The sequence below is a fragment of the Microcaecilia unicolor genome, chromosome 5 (genome assembly GCF_901765095.1).
Source record: "Microcaecilia unicolor chromosome 5, aMicUni1.1, whole genome shotgun sequence".
Taxonomy (NCBI): Eukaryota; Metazoa; Chordata; class Amphibia; order Gymnophiona; family Siphonopidae; genus Microcaecilia; species Microcaecilia unicolor.
The window spans coordinates 52,227,786-52,245,804 of record NC_044035.1 but is presented as its reverse complement, the minus strand read 5'-3'; the positions used below and the strand labels follow the sequence as shown (position 1 = coordinate 52,245,804).

Sequence of the window (18,019 nt, the reverse complement as noted above, 5' to 3'; positions counted from 1 at the left end):
CCATTTGCCTTTCCCAACTAACATAACTCTGATTTCACCCCATTTGATTTGTTCTTCATCCAGTTGGCCCTCACTTATAGTCATTGATTGACAGTGTCAGCACTTCCCCTATTCTGATTTTGAAGGTGAAGTGTACTTAGATTTCATCTGCATAGGTGCAATAGCAGAGTCTGAATTCTTACCAACTGACTGAAGGTAAACATTCAAAGAAAAGGTGGGAGAAGGAGAACCCTGTGGAACTCCACAAGTTAAGGACAGAAGATCAGACTGAAATTCACCCCCCTATAACTGACTGCTGCTTGTCAGAAAAAAAAAAAACACTGAACACCACTGATGAACACATTCCCACTGATGTCCGTACACTGCAGCTGGTGTAATATCGTGAAAAACATGGTGGACCCTTGTGTTTGTGATTCTTGATATACTGCCTATCCGTGGCACACATATTACACACAGATACATTAGATATTTTTCGTGTCCTTAGTGGGCTCACAATCTTGTCCAAGGTCATGAGGAAGGAAAAAGGAAATGGGACTTGATATGCCGCCTTTCTGTGTTTTTTGCAACTACATTCAAAGCAGTTTACATAGTATATACAGGTACTTATTTGCATCTGGGACAATGGAGGGTTAAGTGACTTGCCCAGAGTCACAAGGAGCTGCAGTAACCACTAGGCTACTCCTCCACTGGAGCTGCAGTGAGAATCCAACCCAATTCCCCCGGTTCTAAGTCCACTGCACTATTAGTCCCTCCACTGCTCCATATGTTGTTCTCACCTGCTTTGAAAGACTTCTTTAACTATTTTCAGTGGAGAGGCAAACGGAACTAACCTAATCTGTGGAGTAGCAAGAACTTGAAGTGGGGAAGATAAGTTGGAACCAGCTATGCCAGCCTGAGTGCCCATGATCTCCTCTTCCACAGTCGCTGCATTCTCTCTAGAGTCTCATCTCTGTATGTGTTAGTACAAATGAAAGGGAATCTGTTCTGCTGGTGGCACTCAATAGCTGACTTGTTTTTAATTGCAGGCCAGATGGAATCGAGCCAGGAGAGAGCCCTCTTCCAGTGCCAGAATTCCCTGAGGCAATGCTGTCTCAGGGCCTTGTCTGCAGTTTCCACACATCCCTCTATAGTGAGGGAAACAGTACCCCTCCTGCTGCACTATTTGCGACACGCACAGAAAGGTGAGTGAGCCAGGGGCGTAGGCAGAGGGATGCATTAGTTGTGATGAAGCCAAGACCCACTGTCTGCATTGCTAGGTATCAAACTTGAACACAGAAAATAGCCATGTTCACTTGCTAGCAGTTCAAAACCTTCCTGCCCCTTTTGTGGTTTATATGCTCTGATTTTCTTTCTATTTCCTGTATTGCCTCCAATCATTCTTTTGATATGATTGTTTAATCTATATAGGTGGTAATAATAATTTAAAAAATAGTTACTGCCCAGTCATTAGTTTTAAAATTTCTTCATAACTCAGAGCATCCATGTTTGAGAAAATATTTGAAATTATATCATCTGAAATGGGATGCGATTATGAACCCAACCAGTAGATCTTGGCTGGGTAGTCAAAGTGTGACTATTACTAACCTAGTTCTTTTAGGGGCTTGAAGACAGACTTAACAGGGTGAGCATCACACCTTCCTATGAGCATGTCTGAGCTGTGTCAGAGGAGACAGACAAGGCAGCTTGTAATCTTCAGTGCAAAAAAAGATACGTAAAATTGTGGAATACTTGGATTTAGGTTTGACCTCAAGATATCTTGAGTACCAAGGTGTTGCTGTCTGAGCAGTTGTACAGAGGATAAAGAGGTGGTAAGAAAAATGTAAGGCCATATCAAGGGTACTGCAGAATAAGGAGGGATATCCGCCACAGGTCTCCTCATCTTCTCCTGTGAACAGCTGACTGGAAAACATTTTCTTGGACCTTTTCACTGGTGGGTCCTCTCTGGTCTTGGGCGAACTTCCAGTGATTTCCTTTGGAGTAGTGAAGAGCAGTGAACTGGTTTTTGATGCATTTTATTTTAAAGAAACACTTCTTTTTCTCTCATTCAAAGGAAGCGTCTTGTGTGCTGAGGATATGATCTCTGTTTGCCAGAGCCTTCACCTCCTTGCAGTGCAGTGCCAGCAAGATACAGAGAGCTTGTGGTACTACCATCAAACGGTCATCCCCTGTCTGCTGGCTTTAGCTGTCCAAGCTGCGTTGCAAGGTATGGTGGAGCTCTCTGTGTTTAATCCTTGTTCAAAGGTGCAGAAGCTGGCATTGTGAGTAAATTTAAAGTCTGGAGATATGGAACACTCATAAGCGTTCACATACCCAAAAAAAGTGCAAAGAAGAATGCAGTACAGCTGTTCTTAGCTTTATTGCAGTTCAGCTCCTTGCATCATTTTCCTACTTTTCTAATCAATATCACTTAGAAAAGGAAAACCATTTGTCTGTGCACCACACCCTAATGACTGAAGAAATACATTGAATTTTTTTTTTTACCTGTATAATCAGAAATACAGTGAGAGCATAATCCTAGTAAAAATGAGTTTCCAGCGTACAGAATATGCACAATAAAACCCTTTCTGGTGGATCAAATCTGTCATGAAGCTATTTCAGAGCAAAGCTCAAGTTAGAGGGATGTAGCCAAGAATCTATTAAGAAGAGGTTTTCAGGAGAGCGAGGGCATGTGGGACTGGAGGCAAACCGTGAGACATGCTCCCAGGCGCAAGTGGTGGATGTTTGGGATTTTCAGTGTTATATGTTGCTGTTTCAGAGACACAGTCTCAGGCAGAGTCTCCTGTTTTGTTGGATGAGAATGTCTTGACAGCCATGGTGCCAGTAATAAGTGCAGCCTGCAGCCATCTGAGTCCAGAGTGAGTACCTTCAGTAATGACTCCTAACTCTACACCCAAATTCTGAGAGTGTGTTAGCAATAACTCCCCCTTAACCATACAGCTGGGTCCTGAGTGAGTGTTATCCTGAGTGTTAGCACAGTAACACTCCGTGACTTTATACCTAAATCCTGAGTGAGCGTTAGCAGTATCTTCCTGTCGCTGGTGTCTCAGTGCTACTCATGGTTAACGTCAAGGGTCCTGCCTAGCACTGATCACATCGTACTTGCATGTGGACCCAACATTGGCAACCTCCTGCCTGCCAGGTGTTTTTCCACTTGCTCCTGGGCATGTACTGTATCCCACAAGTGGTTCCCTTGTGGTCTCTAGCGATATTGAGAACCACAAAACACAGCGGTCTCTCAGTTCCTAGAAATGCAAGTATAGACAAATATTTTACAAATGCTGGGATCACTGATTAGTCACAGACAGAGAGCTAACAAACAGTTTATTAGGAAAATAAATAGTACAGTGAACTGTAAAAATTGTAACCAACAAACAAGAACAGGGATGACAGTAAACACCACCCAAGAACATAAGAGAAGCTGTGCTAAGTCAGGTCAAATCAGCCAGTGTCCAGAGAAGCTTCTGGAACAGTCTATCCACAGGCAGTAGTGTAATTTCCACCGGGACCAAGTGATCTCTGTACTGCAGAGAGGCAGTAATGGTGTTGCCACAGGGCCTCCCAGCATCTTTCTTCAAAAATGTTGCTGAATTTCCTCTCCCCTTCAGTAGCTAGAGAAGCGTTTAAGTTCATCATCTCATAAGAACATAAGTGTTGCCACACTGGGACAGACCAAAGGTCTATCAAGTCCAATATCCTGTTTTCAACAGTGGCCAATCCAGATTAGAAGTACCTGGCAAGACCCCAAAACAGTAAAATAGATCTTAGAAATAAGCAGTGGATTTTCTCCATCTTAATAATGGCTTATGGACTTTGCTTTTAGGAAGCTATCCAAACCGTTTTTAAACCCTGCTAAGTTAACCACTTTTACCACATTCTCTGGCAACAAATAATTACATGTTGAGTGAAGAAATATTTTCTCCCATTTGTTTTAAATTTACTACTTAATATCTTCATTGTTTACCCCCTAGTCTTGTGTTTTTGCAAAGAGTAAACAAGCGATTTACATACACCCATTCCATTCCACTCCTTGTTTTACAGATCTCTATCATATCTCCCCTCAGCTGTCTCTTCTCCAAGCTGAACAGCCCTAGCCACTTTAGCCTTTCCTCATAGGGAAGTTATCCCATCCCTTTTTATCATTTTCGTCGCCCTTCTCTGTACCTTTTCTAATTCTACTATATCTTTTTTGAGATGCGGTGACTAGAATTGCGTACAGAATTCGAAGTGCAGTCGCAGTATGGAGCAATACAAAGGCATTATTCTCATTATTGCTTTCCATTCCTTTCCTAATAATACCTTGCATTCAATTTGCTTTCTTTGCCGCCGCTGCACACTGAGCAGAGGGTTTCCACGTATCATCAACGATGATGCCTAGATCCTTTTCCTGGTGTGTGACTCCTAGAGTGGAACCTTGCATCACGTAGCTATAGTTTGTGTTCATCTTTCCCACATGCATCACTTTGCAATCGCTCACATTAAACATCAACTGCCATTTGGACGTCCAGTCTTCTTCAATCTCGTAAAGTCCTCTTGCAATTTTTCACAATCAGCTTGTGATTTAACAACTATGAACAACTTTGTGTCACCAGCATATTTAATTACCTCACTAGTTAATCCCATCTCTATATCATTTATAAATATGTTAAAAAGTAGTTGACCCAGCACAGACCTTTGCAGAACCACCCCCCTCCCCCCATCTCATGACTCTCTAATTTCCTCAGGAGTCTTTCATGAGGTACTTTGTCAAATGCCTTTTGAAAATCCAGATACACAATATCAATAGACTCAGCTTTATCCATATTTGCTCATCTCTTCAAAGAAATATAGTAAATTAGTAAGGCAAGATTTTACTAAATATTATTCAAGAATGATGTTGGGAGAACCTGCTGCAACACTATTAATGGTAAGTAAACTGTTGTTGTACTCTGCTACTTCCTGCTAATTTAGTACTTTGGCAGGGAGGTGGAAATCAGCAAAGCTTTGCTTAAGATCACTAAGTTTGAACTTATAACATTGTTCAGAGGTGGAACAAGGTTTTGATGCACGTCAGCACTGAGATTTCTGGAGTTTGTACCATCAAATTAATCCTAGCCCAGGACATTTTTATGACAGGTTCTTGACCCATAGTACTACATAGCTTGAAACACTCACTGAATGTTTTAGTATTAGCATTCCATTACGTAGCTTCCCATTATTGTAGAACCTGTGGGATAGTTGTGTTCATCAACCAGCAGGTGGAAATAGAGAACTGAAAACTGAGCTGAGACATATCTTTCTTGGCATCCAGTTCAGCTTCTCAGTATTTTGTATCTCCAGCAGGTGGATGGACACTCTTTTCAGTCTGTGGTTCTGACTGCTTTGCTTCTGTTCCAATTGGTCAGCTGATCCCCTGTTGAGCTTTGCTGTTGTCTTGAGGCTGCAGAGTCATATCTGGATGTCTTCAGATCCCCTGTATCTGGTGCCCCACAAATTTATTTTTCCCCCTTCACCTCTCTCCTGTTTCCTGTGGAGTTCTTCTTTTCCAACACAACAACTCTAAAATAATAAAATAAAGGAGAAGGAAAGAGATTCGCTGGGGAGCGTGGGACATAGTATCAGTCCTGAGTCGTAATCATCTGTGGTAAGACTTGTGAAGACTATGAGTTTGGGGGGACCAGTCGGCAGTGGTAAATCTGACTAAAGTTTTATTCAGAACCCCTTGGAGGCTGCAAGTTCTACTTGGTGCAGGGGAGGGATCCTGACTTGCCGCTTGTGACAAATTGTGCTGCGTTTGTGACAGTCGGGGTGAATGGGGAGTCAGTTAAACGGTGTTCCTGCTGTGGGACCTCCCCGGCCAGCTTCAGGGTGTTGCAGTGTGTGCAAGCCAGGAATCCAACGAGACGCGGAGGAATGGTCGGTGGCAGTACATCTTCGGATTTAGAGCAACATCTGAATATCCTGGGGTCTTCAGGCTCTGTGGCTGGGCTAGTGCTCAGTTTGATGTAGGAGAGCGCGGGAATGGGCACCATTTTGTCGGGGCCAACTGGCAATGAGGAGCAATCTCTGATTACGCATGGAGCACAGCCACCATTTTTGCAGCTTTAGGGCCCAACGGAGCATTCAACTGCATTGGGATCTTTGTTTTCTCTGGAGTTTATAGTGCTGTTATACTAGGCCTGTTTACTGAAACAGGAGTAGTCCGAGTTGCTGCAAGGTGCTTCAGTTTCTCACCCTGCTGCCCCTCTGGTTCCTAAGAGATCTCGTTGAGACCTGCAGGAATGGGCAGATGACGGTATCTCTGCTTCTTGCTCTTTAACCGATGTGGCATCTGTCTATTCAGAGGCGCCATTGTTGAAGGAGCCATTAGAGGAAGGAGAGCTCCATCTTGAAGAGGGGGATAATCTGAAAGTACTGATGTTGTTTCATAAAGAGGAGCTTGGTACCCTTATTTCTGGCAGTACTTTCCATTGAGGAACCTTCTGCTTCGATGTCAGGAGTTCCATCTTTGTTGATCATGAGTGGGTTTAGAGGTCCTTCAAACGCAGTCAGATACATTCAGGACCTGATTAGAGCAGAATGGGCCTCCCTGGACGCAGGGCTGAGAGTGGGAAGAGGCATGGCTCACCTCTACCCATTGGTTCCGTGGGAGAAAGAGAATTTGCATCTTCCCAGGGTGGACTCCCTTGTTACGGTGGTGACTAAGAAGACCACCTTGCTAGTTGAAGGGGGGCATTATCCTAGAAAGCTCAGTGAAACAAGCCTTTGAAGTGGCTTCTTTAGGCCTTCAAGCAACAGTGTGCAGTTCGTTCGTGGCAAAAGCCTGTCTGAAGTGGCATAAGCAGTCTGTAGCAGAAGATGGGCAACATAATGCCCAGCTGGAAGCGGAGTTGGCCTACTTGGCAGATATTTATGGCATGTTAAGAGTTATGGCCTGCAGTATGTCTTTGGTTGTCATTGCACATTGGCAACTCTAGTTTGGCATTTGTGCAGCGGATGCAGCTTCATTGTCACGTCTAGTTAAACTGCCCTTTTGGGTCAGTTGGCTACTTGGAGAAGATGCCAGTAACTTGGTGAAGGAACTGAGGGAAAAGAAAGCCATAGTAGTTGCAGGAGGATAAGCCAAAAGCCTCTGCTCATCAGGGGGCTCTCGATTTTGAGACAGCAGGTAGTACTGGCCTGGTCATCATCAACATAGAAGTCTCACTTTCAGGCAAGCCAGTCTTCCTTTTTTTGTGGACAGGAAGTCCTCCCTTCAGTCAGCTAAAGAGCAGAATGCTTCCAGAGCTTCGCAGTGATGCGAGGCTGGTACACTCTTCTTTCTGGTGGGAAAACATGTTCAGGAGTTTGGGGGAGAGTGGGCCAAAATCACATAAGACCACTGGGTTCTAGATATTTTTACAGAAGGTTACAAGTTGGAGTTCTCGCACCCAGTCGCTTCTCTCTTCTTGCATTCTCCTTGCCAAAAGGGAACCAAGGTGGTCAAGGTTCAGGCCACCATAGATTCCTTGCTGGCACTCTGGGCCATTGTTCCAGTTCCCCAGGCCAAACAGGGACAAGGCAGATACTCCGTTTACTTCATTATCCCAAAGAAGGAAGGTACATTTTGTCTGGTCTTAGATCTGAAAGATGTAAACTGCTGCCTCCGAGTGTTCCACTTTCACATGGAGAATCTAAGAACAGTCATAGCCTCGGTTCAAGCAGGAGAATTTCTCACTGCCCTCATTCTCAAGAGCTGTACTTACATAGACGCAGATGGCTGCCGCATCAGAGGTTTCTGTTTTATGGTGCTGAGCTGTCACTTCCAGTTCAGGGCTTTTCCCTTCGGTCTTGCCATGGCTTTAAGAATGTTTAACAAGGTTATGGTGATGGTGACGGCCTTCCTTCGGTGCCAGGGAAATCAGAGTTCACGCTTATTTCACGACTAGCTCATTTGTTCATTGTTCTAGTCGTACAGCATGGCAGTGATGGTTAAAGTTGTTCGACTTCTGCAGAGATGAGCGGACTATAACTCCATTGCAGACATTGGAGTATCTGGGGATTCTGTTACACACAGCATGGGAGAGGATCTTTCCTCATGGAATTCAGGAGGTCAAAGCTTGTATAACAAATTTGTCTTCTCAGTCAAGGCTTGCCCAGGTTCTGGGGTCAATGACAGCAGCGATGGAAGTAGTGCCATGGGCAAGGGTTCATATGCGGCTATTACAGGAGTCTCGTCTCCTGTTGGTCTCCAGTGTTGCAAAAATACAACCTTCATCTTGTTGGACGCTGGGTGCCAGATAGAGTATGCAGTGGTTGTTTACCCATCGGAGCTCCTTTTCCAGTAACACCATGGGAGGTGGTGACAACGGACACCAGTAAATTGGGTTGGGGAGCTCATTACAAGTTCCATCTGGTACGGGGCACCTGGACAGTACAGGAGTCTCAGTGATTGATAAATCATTTGGAGCTCATGGCAGTGCAGAATGCCTTAAGCAACTTTGCTCCCTTTCTGGTGGGGGCCCCAGTCCAAGTTTTCTTCCACAATGTGATGGCAGTGGCTTTTATCAACAAGCAGGGTGAGACCCGCAGTCATCCAATGGTAGCGGAGGCAGCCTCCCTCATTAGAGCAATCTCTGTTTTTCAGCAATTCACATTATGAGGTCCTGTGGAGATGGACTTTCTCAGCAGGCACTCCATCAACCTAGGAGAATGGGAACTCTCCAGCCAGGGGTTTAAGCTGATAGTGGATTGATTGGGGTTCTCCGATTCTAGAATTGATGGTGATGAAAAGGAATGCCAAAGTTCCCAAGTTCTTCAGCTGTTGGAAAGAATCATGCTCAATGGGGATCCGTGCCCAACTGTTGCCCTGGCCGGAGACACATCTGCTGTATGTCTTTCCTCCTTGGTCCATGGTAGGCCATGTGTTAAAAAAGGATCGTATTGTACCAGAGTCGAATAATTCTTGTAGCCCCGGATTGGCCGCAGAGGCAATGTATGTGGACCTGATTCGACTGCTGGACAGGGGTTCTCTCTGTCTTGGAGTACACGGCCTACTGAAGCAAGGTTCGGTGCTCATAGAGGATCTGTGCCCCTTTTGATATTAAGGCTTAGCCATTGAAAGGGCTCGGTTGAGGTGAAAAGGTTATTCTGATTTGGTCATTGATACCTCCCTTCAGGCATATGCAAGGGTGTGGAGGATGTTCGAGGACGGATATTCTGAGCATGGAGTTTCTCCCTTCTTTGCTCAGATCGTGCACATCCTAGAATTTCTCCAAGCAGGTCTTCAGAAAAGATTGGCATTGGGTTCTCTAAGAGTTCAGTGTGGGCTTTGGCATGTTTCAGGAGCTGACTACAGAAGACGTCTCTCAAGGCTCACCTGGATATCATTCAGTTCTTGCAGGGAATTGGGCCTCTTGTAGCCTCCCTTTCGTATGTCAGGTTCCAGAGTGGAACCTTAATTTAGTTCTTCGGGCTCTTCAGAAGCTTCCTTTTGAGCCACTTCAGAAGACCTTGAAAAATTTTACACGAAAGAGAGCATTCTTGGTGGCTGTTTTGTCAGCACATAGGGTTTCAGAGCTTCAGGCTGCCTTGTCGGATCCCTTTCGCTTTTCAGAGGCAGGAGTCTCCCTGCACACGGTTTCTTCCTTTCTTCCAAAAGTGGTATCAGCATTTCATCTCAACCAATCTTTGGTGCTTCTGTTCTTTCTCAGAGATGATGAACAGGCTCAGTATTCTTCCTTGAAGCTTCTCGATGTGCATAGAGCCCTTCTTAGATATCTGGAAGTCATGAATGAGTTTGGCAAATCAGACAGCGACTGTGCTTTTTGGTAAACAGAGGCTTGGCCTCATGGCTTCTAAGCCCATAATTGCTAGATGTTTGAAGGAGGCTATCATGTAAGCTTATTTGCTTGTATGGAAGCAGGTTCCTCAGGCCTTGTGGGCTTATTTTTCTGTTCTCTAGCTCCAATTGCTGATTGATGGATATAACTATCCCACAAGTTCTGGAATAGTGGGAAGTACTAATGGAAAGGAAATAATAAGGTAAGACCTAATTTTTCCTTTCCTGGAGAGAGAAAGAAGTAGCTTCCATTTGAAGTCGAGGGGCAAAGCTTAGCCCTTTCAGTCTTGGTGAAGCAAAGGAGAGCCGCCCATAGTTTGCAGAAGAAGTAAGGAGGTCAGTTGTTTATTTATTTATTGCATTTACATCCCACATTTTCCCACCTTATGGCAGGTTCAATGTGGCCTACATATTGCTAAAAAGGCGGTTACAAAATTTAGATTTGTAGAAGTCTAGTACATAATACAGAAGTACAATAAACGCTTAGGTTGATATATTAGCATATTGTGAGAGAGGCTAATATTATTGTTTTCCATTTCTGAACTTTTCGTGATGTAAGGTGGTGTGGGATTAGGCAGATCCAGGGGGGAAAGACTTCTTGAAAAGATGTGTTTTCAGGTTTGTTCTGAATTGTAGGTAGTTTTCTGTGAGTTGTATGTTAATTTGTAATTTATGAACTTGCAAGGGGCAGAAAGAGAATCACAGCACACATAAAAAACTGTATTTTGTCATTGCCCCGATAATTATTTATTATTATTTATTGCATTTGTATCCCACATTCCCCCACCTATTTGCAGGCTCAATGTGGCTTACATAGAAGTGTTAACGGGAATACCCGCTGACCCTATAACAGTCCAACCCAAGCAAACAAGCAAGACATCAGTATGTCCCCTTGCACATCCCCAATCCCTCCAATCTCAGTCCATCCCTCACCCTCCTCACAATCTCACTTCCGTTGGCAAGAAGAAGTTTTGTTTCAGCAAAGTAGGAGTAGCCTAGGTTAATGCAGCGGATAAATAAGTACCTGTATATACTATGTAAACCACTTTGAATGTAGTTTCAAAAAATCACAGAAAGGCGGTATATCAAGTCCCGTTTCTCTTTCCCTAAGGTGAGATTCTGTGTGATATTTGGTTGTTTCACCGAGTAACATGGTCGGCATCACTTATACTTATTTTTCTCTACTTCAGGTTACTCACGCCTAGTGTCTCTCAGGTCGTGGGGCTTTTCCTGCATGGAGACGTTTCTTTTCTCCCAGAAAACAGTTTCCCTCGCAGGTTCCAGCCATTCCAGGTGAGCTGAATCTTGCCAGGCTCTAATTTGGACTCTGGAGTTATTGTATTTGCTGTATCGCTTGGCTTGGTGTCTGCTTATGACCTTGTCGATCATGAGTTATTACTTATTAGGTTGAAATGTTAGGAATTGATTGAGTTGGTTTGGTTTGTTCAGGGCTGTTCGTTTTCAGTAATTGTTGGGTCTGAGGTTTCTTAGCTCCGAGAGCTGTCTTGTGGCATCCTGCAGTGATCTGCTTTATCCCCCATTTTATTTAATGTGTTTTTGAGTCCTTTGTTGCTTTTGATACAGGATTTTGGGATGAGTATATATGCTTACACTGATGATCTTTTACTTATTGTTAGAGTTTCTCTCCTGGGTTGTGTGTTGGATTCTTTGAATAAGTGTATGTGTGCAGTTGCTCAGTGGTATTCTGGCAATACGTTGGAATTGAATATGGCAAAGACAAAGGCATGTTAGTTGACTGTGTGGCAACTGTGCCCTGCTGTTGTACTTTTGGTACTCTAGTACCGATAGTTGATGCTTTTATGTATCTTGGAGTTTTAATTGATGCTTGAATGACTTTTGCTGCACAGGTTTCTTCTATAGTGCTATCAGGGGTTTACTTTGTGAAGTTGAAGGCTATCAGGGAGTTCTTTGATAGTCTTCCTTTTATACCCTTATGCAGGCATTTTTTATGTCTCTATGTTAGAATATGGCAATGTGGTATAGATTGAGATTACTGATTATAATACGAAAAAATTGCAAACTTCAAAATGTGACTATTCGGTTGTTGGGAAAGGTGCATTGGTTTGACCTTGTGACTCCACTGTGTTTACATTTTCATTGTTTACCTGTAGGGTTTCAGTGTAAATTTAAAATAATGGTCTTGACCCAAAGGGCTTATTATGAGAAGTTGCCTCCTATGTTGATCAAATTTGTGAAGCCTTATGTTCCAGGATGGGTTTTGAGATCTGAAAATGCTGTGCAGTTGCAGGTCCCTTCATTATCTAGGGCGCTTTGGTCTTGTACACAGGCTGGAGCCCTTTTTTTTTTTTTTTTTGGTAAATCTAGCTCCCACTATGTGGAATGCTCTGCTTTTGGCAATGAGAGGTGAAGGCTCTTTGAGACATTTTATTGAAAGCTTATTATTTTGTTGCTGCATTTGGAAAGATTTCCTCAGGGAGCCTGTAGCATCTGGGAATTAGTGTGTGTTACTTTTTTTTTTTACATATTTTATAATATTACTTGTGTGCATATGGTTTTGGGTGTGTGTGCTTTCCTACTGAATTTTGGCATTCTTATATTTTTTTCTTTTGTTTATTGTACACCACTGTGTTCTCATATATTAAGCCAAGCAGTATAGCAAGTGAAATAAACTGTAACTATTTGATGTGTCTGCACACATTTTCTTATAGATATATCATCTCCAGCCAATTGGTAAATACAGGATGTTATCTTGTTTTTGTGTTCCTTTCCAGGGCGAATCAGAAGAGAAGCAAAGGCGATTAGTGGCCTTATTGATGGCATTTGTGTGCCCCTTGCAGAGAAATGTAAGTGACTGTGTGGGGAAAACAGAAAAATCATCCTTCCTCTTGTAAAGAGTATATTGGATCAGACTGGCCTGATGGCTCAGTATCAGGGTTGGTGGTAGACATGGTGGGGCCCAGGGCAGAAATTAAGGAGGGGGCCCCTGATCCCCTCTTCTCCCTCCGATCTCCCTACCTGCATTGCTGCTACACAGTCCGGACATCTCTTGACCCTTCCCACCACAATCCACCTCCCTCCCTCCCCCTCACCTCACCTTGCAGTCTTCTTTAAAAATGTATTTCCATTCTCAGAGAGGCCCCTCGCAAGCTGCCTCCAGCTGCCCCGGAGCTTTCCCAATTTCTGCCGCAATCCGCCAAGGCGGAAACCGGAAATTGCGTCAGAGGGGGGCAGATTGTGATTTGTGGCAGAGAGGGAAAGCTTCAGGGCAGCCAGAGGCAGCTTATGAGGATGGCTGCTGTGCCGGGGGCCCTCTGAGAAGGGAAATACATTTTTAAAGAAGCTTGGGAAGGTACGGGGAAGGGAGAAGGAGATGGACTGTAGTGGGAGAAGGGGGAGCGGTGCTTGGATCGCGGGACCCCCTGGAGCTGTGACACCTAAGGCAGCTACCCTGTTTGCCCCCTCCCCCCCAAAAAAAAACGCCGGCCCTGACTTTCATATAGGAGATCTGGGTTTCATTCCCGAGTTAGGTAGATGCTGCTGCTGCCTGAGCTAGGTAGAGCTGAGGATAGTAGGAAGAGAGAGATATGGACGATCCCAGCTGTCGATTAATAGTGACAGCTACTGGCCAGATTCATGCACAGTTAATGAGAGCTGAATTCTGTGGCCTTGTTGGAACTGTTGTCACCATGGTTAAGTTAGTGAAGAAAGGGAAAAGATCCTTGGATAATTGCTAATGAAAGTACTAGAACTTTAGTTCAGTAAGAAGCTGCTCCAATTAAGCTAGAAACTCAAAGGAGTTGCAGAAAACTGCGAAGATAAAAAAGAATGTATTAGATTAATCCCTTGACATTTTCTTCATGTACACTTGCTTTGTGCTTGTTTGGAACTTTTATACCAAGGCATGAAATTAGATTATGCTTTGTACGTCTAGTAGCGCTATAGAAACGATAAGTAGTAGTAGTAATTTATTTTATTTGCTTTCCTTCTGGCAACATGGAGCTGATGTAGGTCTAGTACAGTATTTTATTTTCCTGTCATGTCCTGCAACCATTTCCCCTTATTGGAGGCTGTGAGAATTCCTACTTTAACTGTGATTTCCATACTTCCCTCCTCACTTGTGTGGTTCTGGTTTCTCACTCTGAGCTCTGGCTTGGTTTCTTTCAGGTGGAGATCCCGGAGCTTGGCTGCTTGCTGCAGGAGTTGCTGATACTGAGTATCAGCTCTCGCTGCCATTTTGCATACACATCTGCCTCAAAATGCTTTGCAGGACTAGTAAACAAGTGCTCAGCAGGTAAGAACTGCAGTCTCTGCCAGAGGAATTCGGAAAGGACATGGTTTTCAGTTGGTTTTCAGTATCAAGTGTTGTCATGTTAAACCACCTGTTGACTGTACTGGTACAGAATCTCACTTTCGGTAGATTAAATGACTGACACATAGGGGCACTTTAGGTTGGAACTACAGTCTTTCCCCCTTTTTTCAGTTGACTCGAGGAATAAATACTTTAATGATGTTTGCACAGTTTTACATGATATATTCATTTGTTAAAATTATTTTTATGTGTTTTGCTTGTGATGTTTTCAGTTTGGGTTGTTCTGTTTGTCTGCAATGTGCAAACAATCTGATGTGTAGGGAGGAATGAAGCAACCGCAGATGGTGGGAGGCCAGGCCCCATATCCAAATGGCAGAGATGATATTTCTAGCTGAACACTTTGGCCCCATTCACCCTCCAGTTCTCCCTGGGAATTCGTATGGATACAGGCATATATTTTATTGATTGGGGGAATAGCTTCTGCAGAATATTTTAGAACATTTAGTAAGGTAACACTTGAATAAATCAAGAGGAGGTATTCCAGGGGACCTTGGAAAATTCAGGAGCCTAAAGTTCAGCCTACGATTGTAGTTCTCAATATTTTCAAGTTTTCTATGCATCACAAGAGAGTCCTTCATCGCACAAGTCTTAAAATCATGCAGAGTTTTCAAATCTCCTTGTATCTGATTGACCTGAGATGAAGAGTCCTGTTTAACCAAATCCACTGCTTTAGTGAGATCTTCTATCTTCCTCCCCAGAGTGTTTACCTCTGAAAACATTTTGCCAGTCACAGTATCTAGTTTTTGCAGTATTCTCCAGATTTCCTCGAGTGTTATCTCGGTGGGAGAAAGTTGAGAAACCCTTTCTCCTGATGGTTTCACATCCAGTCCTAAAGCGCCAACTCCCATCACTTCCTGCAGCGGCTTTGGCACTCGGAGGCACCGCCTGTTGGACTGAAGCTGACACGGACGTCAGGCGCAGAGGAGCACAAGACATTAGGGGCGATAATGATGTTTCAAGCCCCTGCGAGGTCGATTCTCCTTCCTCATACTTTGCTACAGTGCGTACTTCCCCAGATAACAGGGGGGCTTCAACCACAAAGTGGTTAATAGATTGCTGACTGGGGCAAAGGGAGCACTCTTGACCATCCTCTTCCTCTTTGTGTACAGCATAGGTAAGAGGAACACAAATTATAGGTAGCCAAACCTACGACCTGCTTACACAGTCAAGCCTGCCGCCATCTTGGCCTCTTCCCGATCTCAACACACCTTTTAAGTATCATATGCAGTCCCTTTTAGCAGACTTTGAGTGAGGCAACCTGTACAGTCGGAGTCTAGTCCAGTAGGCTGGCTTGGAGGCAGGGCCAGTGCTAGGGTTTCTGGCGCCCTCCTGCAGCTTATTAGTTGTGCCCCCTACCCATCCAGGGGCGGGGTCACTATGGCTCTGCCTCTACAGTAGCCACACCCCTTTTACTGGCCATGGCACATATAAACAGGCATCACTGAAAATATTACACCAGTATAGGAAAAGAAAAATAACTTTTTTTTTTCATTATAAATAATTTTTTGTAAGCTGTTACAGCTCCAGTATACCCAAAATGACACAAACCAAATTAACATACCGACCAGGAATTAGAAGAACAGTCTTGCCAAACCTGAAACAATATGTTATCAAAATCTCAGAACCTGGACTTCCGGTGACGTCACGAACCGCAATGGCGGTCTGAACGCGCAGCTCCCGAACACCAGCCCAAATAGCAGCTAAAAAGAAGAGCAATTAGAGCCCGAAACGGAAGGCGTGTAGTAGAACAGACAGCGGAAGACACGCGCTCCTGACGATGGCAAACTCAAAACCCAAAACGGCGGATTTAACTGCCTTCGCATATCGGGACCGCGACCGCGTGGCGGACAGGCAGGCAGGTGATCAGCCGAATCAAGGGGCCTCCCTAAGCCCGCGGCCTACAAGTGCTCAGGGCGCATACGAAGAAACACAGGAAAACGAGCTGGCACCAGATAAATGGGAGCAGTTGAGTACATGGCTGTTGGATATTAAAAAGGACATTAAAGAGATGCGGCATGATTTTGCGCAATTGAGCGCAGACTTAAGAGAGGAGATCAAAGAGCTGGGGAACCGAGTTAGCGAAACTGAAGTGGGCCTTGAGGAACATGCAGATACGATAACGGGGATAGAGCAGCAAATGGTTGAGCAACAAGCGAACATGAGATTTCTCACGGACAAGGTGGAAGACCTTGAAAATAGAAGCCGGCGGGCTAATATCCGAGTGCGGGGCCTGCCGGAACTACCAGAATTTATCAACTGCGAAAAAGCAGTACAGGATATAGCGGCTCATCTGCTCTCTACCCCGGAGCACATAGTGGCACCCGAAACAATTAAATTAGAGCGTGCGCACAGGGCACTGGGGCCGAGGAAGGCTAATGTGCCTAAAGACATTGTGGCTTGTTTTACAGAGTTCAAAGTGAAAGAGGATGTCATGCGCCAAGCAAGGGCAGCTAGTCCTATAATATGGGAGACGTATCCCATTGAATTATTTCAAGATCTAGCGGCTACCACATTGAAAAGGAGAGGAGCACTGCGTCCATTAACGGAAAAGCTCCGAGATGAAGGAATCAAATATAAGTGGCAGCATCCTTTTGCCCTAGTGTTTTATAAAGAGGGAAAGCAACGCCGAGTGGTCACGCTTGAGGAGGCCCAAGAGTTTTTGGGGCAGAACAAGGAGACATCAGCGACCGCAGCACATCAAATTAATGGACCTCCGAAAAAGAGCAAGCAGAGATGGCAGAGAGTCTCACAGGGGCGAGGACGGCTGAGAAGACAAGCATCAGATCAACGGCTTGCGTCAGGGAACGGCACATGACAACACATTGCACATTGGAATTAAATTTCTGCCCAGAGAGACTGGCCAAATTTTGAACCTGAGACAGCGGGAGCGGTGCCTGCAAACTACTAAGGGCCCGAGCGCCTAAATGGGCTGGTGTAGAAGATGAGAACGGAAGTCCACAATTTTTCTTAGCATGCCTTCAAAGAAGAAGGGGGCATGCTATTTCAGGTTATTGGGGAAAGAGGGAGGGGGGAGGGGGGATAGGGATAAGGGGAAACGGTGGTGGATATACAATGGTCTGATTGAATGGTATCGGGCGATAAAGTGTTTAAATGTGTAACATTCAATGTGAGGGGCCTTAACTCGCCTATGAAGCGCCAGCTAGCATTTAAAGAAATGATACGCTTGCGAGCAGATATAGTGCTTATGCAGGAGACACACCTGAAAAAGTGTCACGAGAGGCTGGTGGGTCATAGGCGATACCCTACAATCTTATTTTCATCATGTATAGACAATTCTAAACAGAGAGGGGTATTAATAGCATTGTCGGATTCATTTCCCTGGCAGGTTCAACATATAGTAACTGATAAAGAAGGCAGATTCTTGCTGGTAAAAGTTTCATTATATAATACTCAGTACACCATTGTTAATATATATGCCCCGAACTCCGGGCAGAAACAGTTTATAGAAAAAGTGGAACTACAATTGCAAAAGCACCAACAAGGTCGACTCCTTATGGGGGGAGACTTTAATGTCACGATTCATCCCCCGTTAGATAACTCTACAGGACAAGCGGTATATGCTAAAATAGATAGGAAAGGATTGAAGAGTTTCTTGGCCAGATGGGGACTGACGGATTTATGGAGGGCAAAACACGGACAGGAAAGAGACTATACATACTACTCTGCTAAATATAGGTCATATTCTAGAATAGATGGATGGATGGGAGATGTGGCAGTGGCTAATACCACAAGAAAGATTAATATAGAGCCACGCACCTGGTCGGATCATGCTCCAGTGGTAATAGAACTACATATAGGAATTAGACAGGTGGGCATGCGATACTGGAGGTTAAATGAGGCAATCCTCATGG

The 18,019-nt window shown here is 44.4% G+C and overlaps 1 protein-coding gene across 1 annotated transcript in view; it reads left to right on the top strand.

Annotated features, from left to right (window-relative positions):
• Nucleotides 1-18,019, top strand: part of MMS19 (MMS19 homolog, cytosolic iron-sulfur assembly component) — a 150,702-nt gene that overhangs the window by 100,333 nt on the left and 32,350 nt on the right. The window contains exons 18-23 of the mRNA XM_030202895.1: nucleotides 1,026-1,181; nucleotides 2,051-2,203; nucleotides 2,756-2,855; nucleotides 10,987-11,089; nucleotides 12,550-12,621; nucleotides 13,943-14,069. Coding sequence (XP_030058755.1) covers nucleotides 1,026-1,181; nucleotides 2,051-2,203; nucleotides 2,756-2,855; nucleotides 10,987-11,089; nucleotides 12,550-12,621; nucleotides 13,943-14,069 — 711 coding nt within the window. The remainder of the gene's footprint in view (nucleotides 1-1,025; nucleotides 1,182-2,050; nucleotides 2,204-2,755; nucleotides 2,856-10,986; nucleotides 11,090-12,549; nucleotides 12,622-13,942; nucleotides 14,070-18,019) is intronic.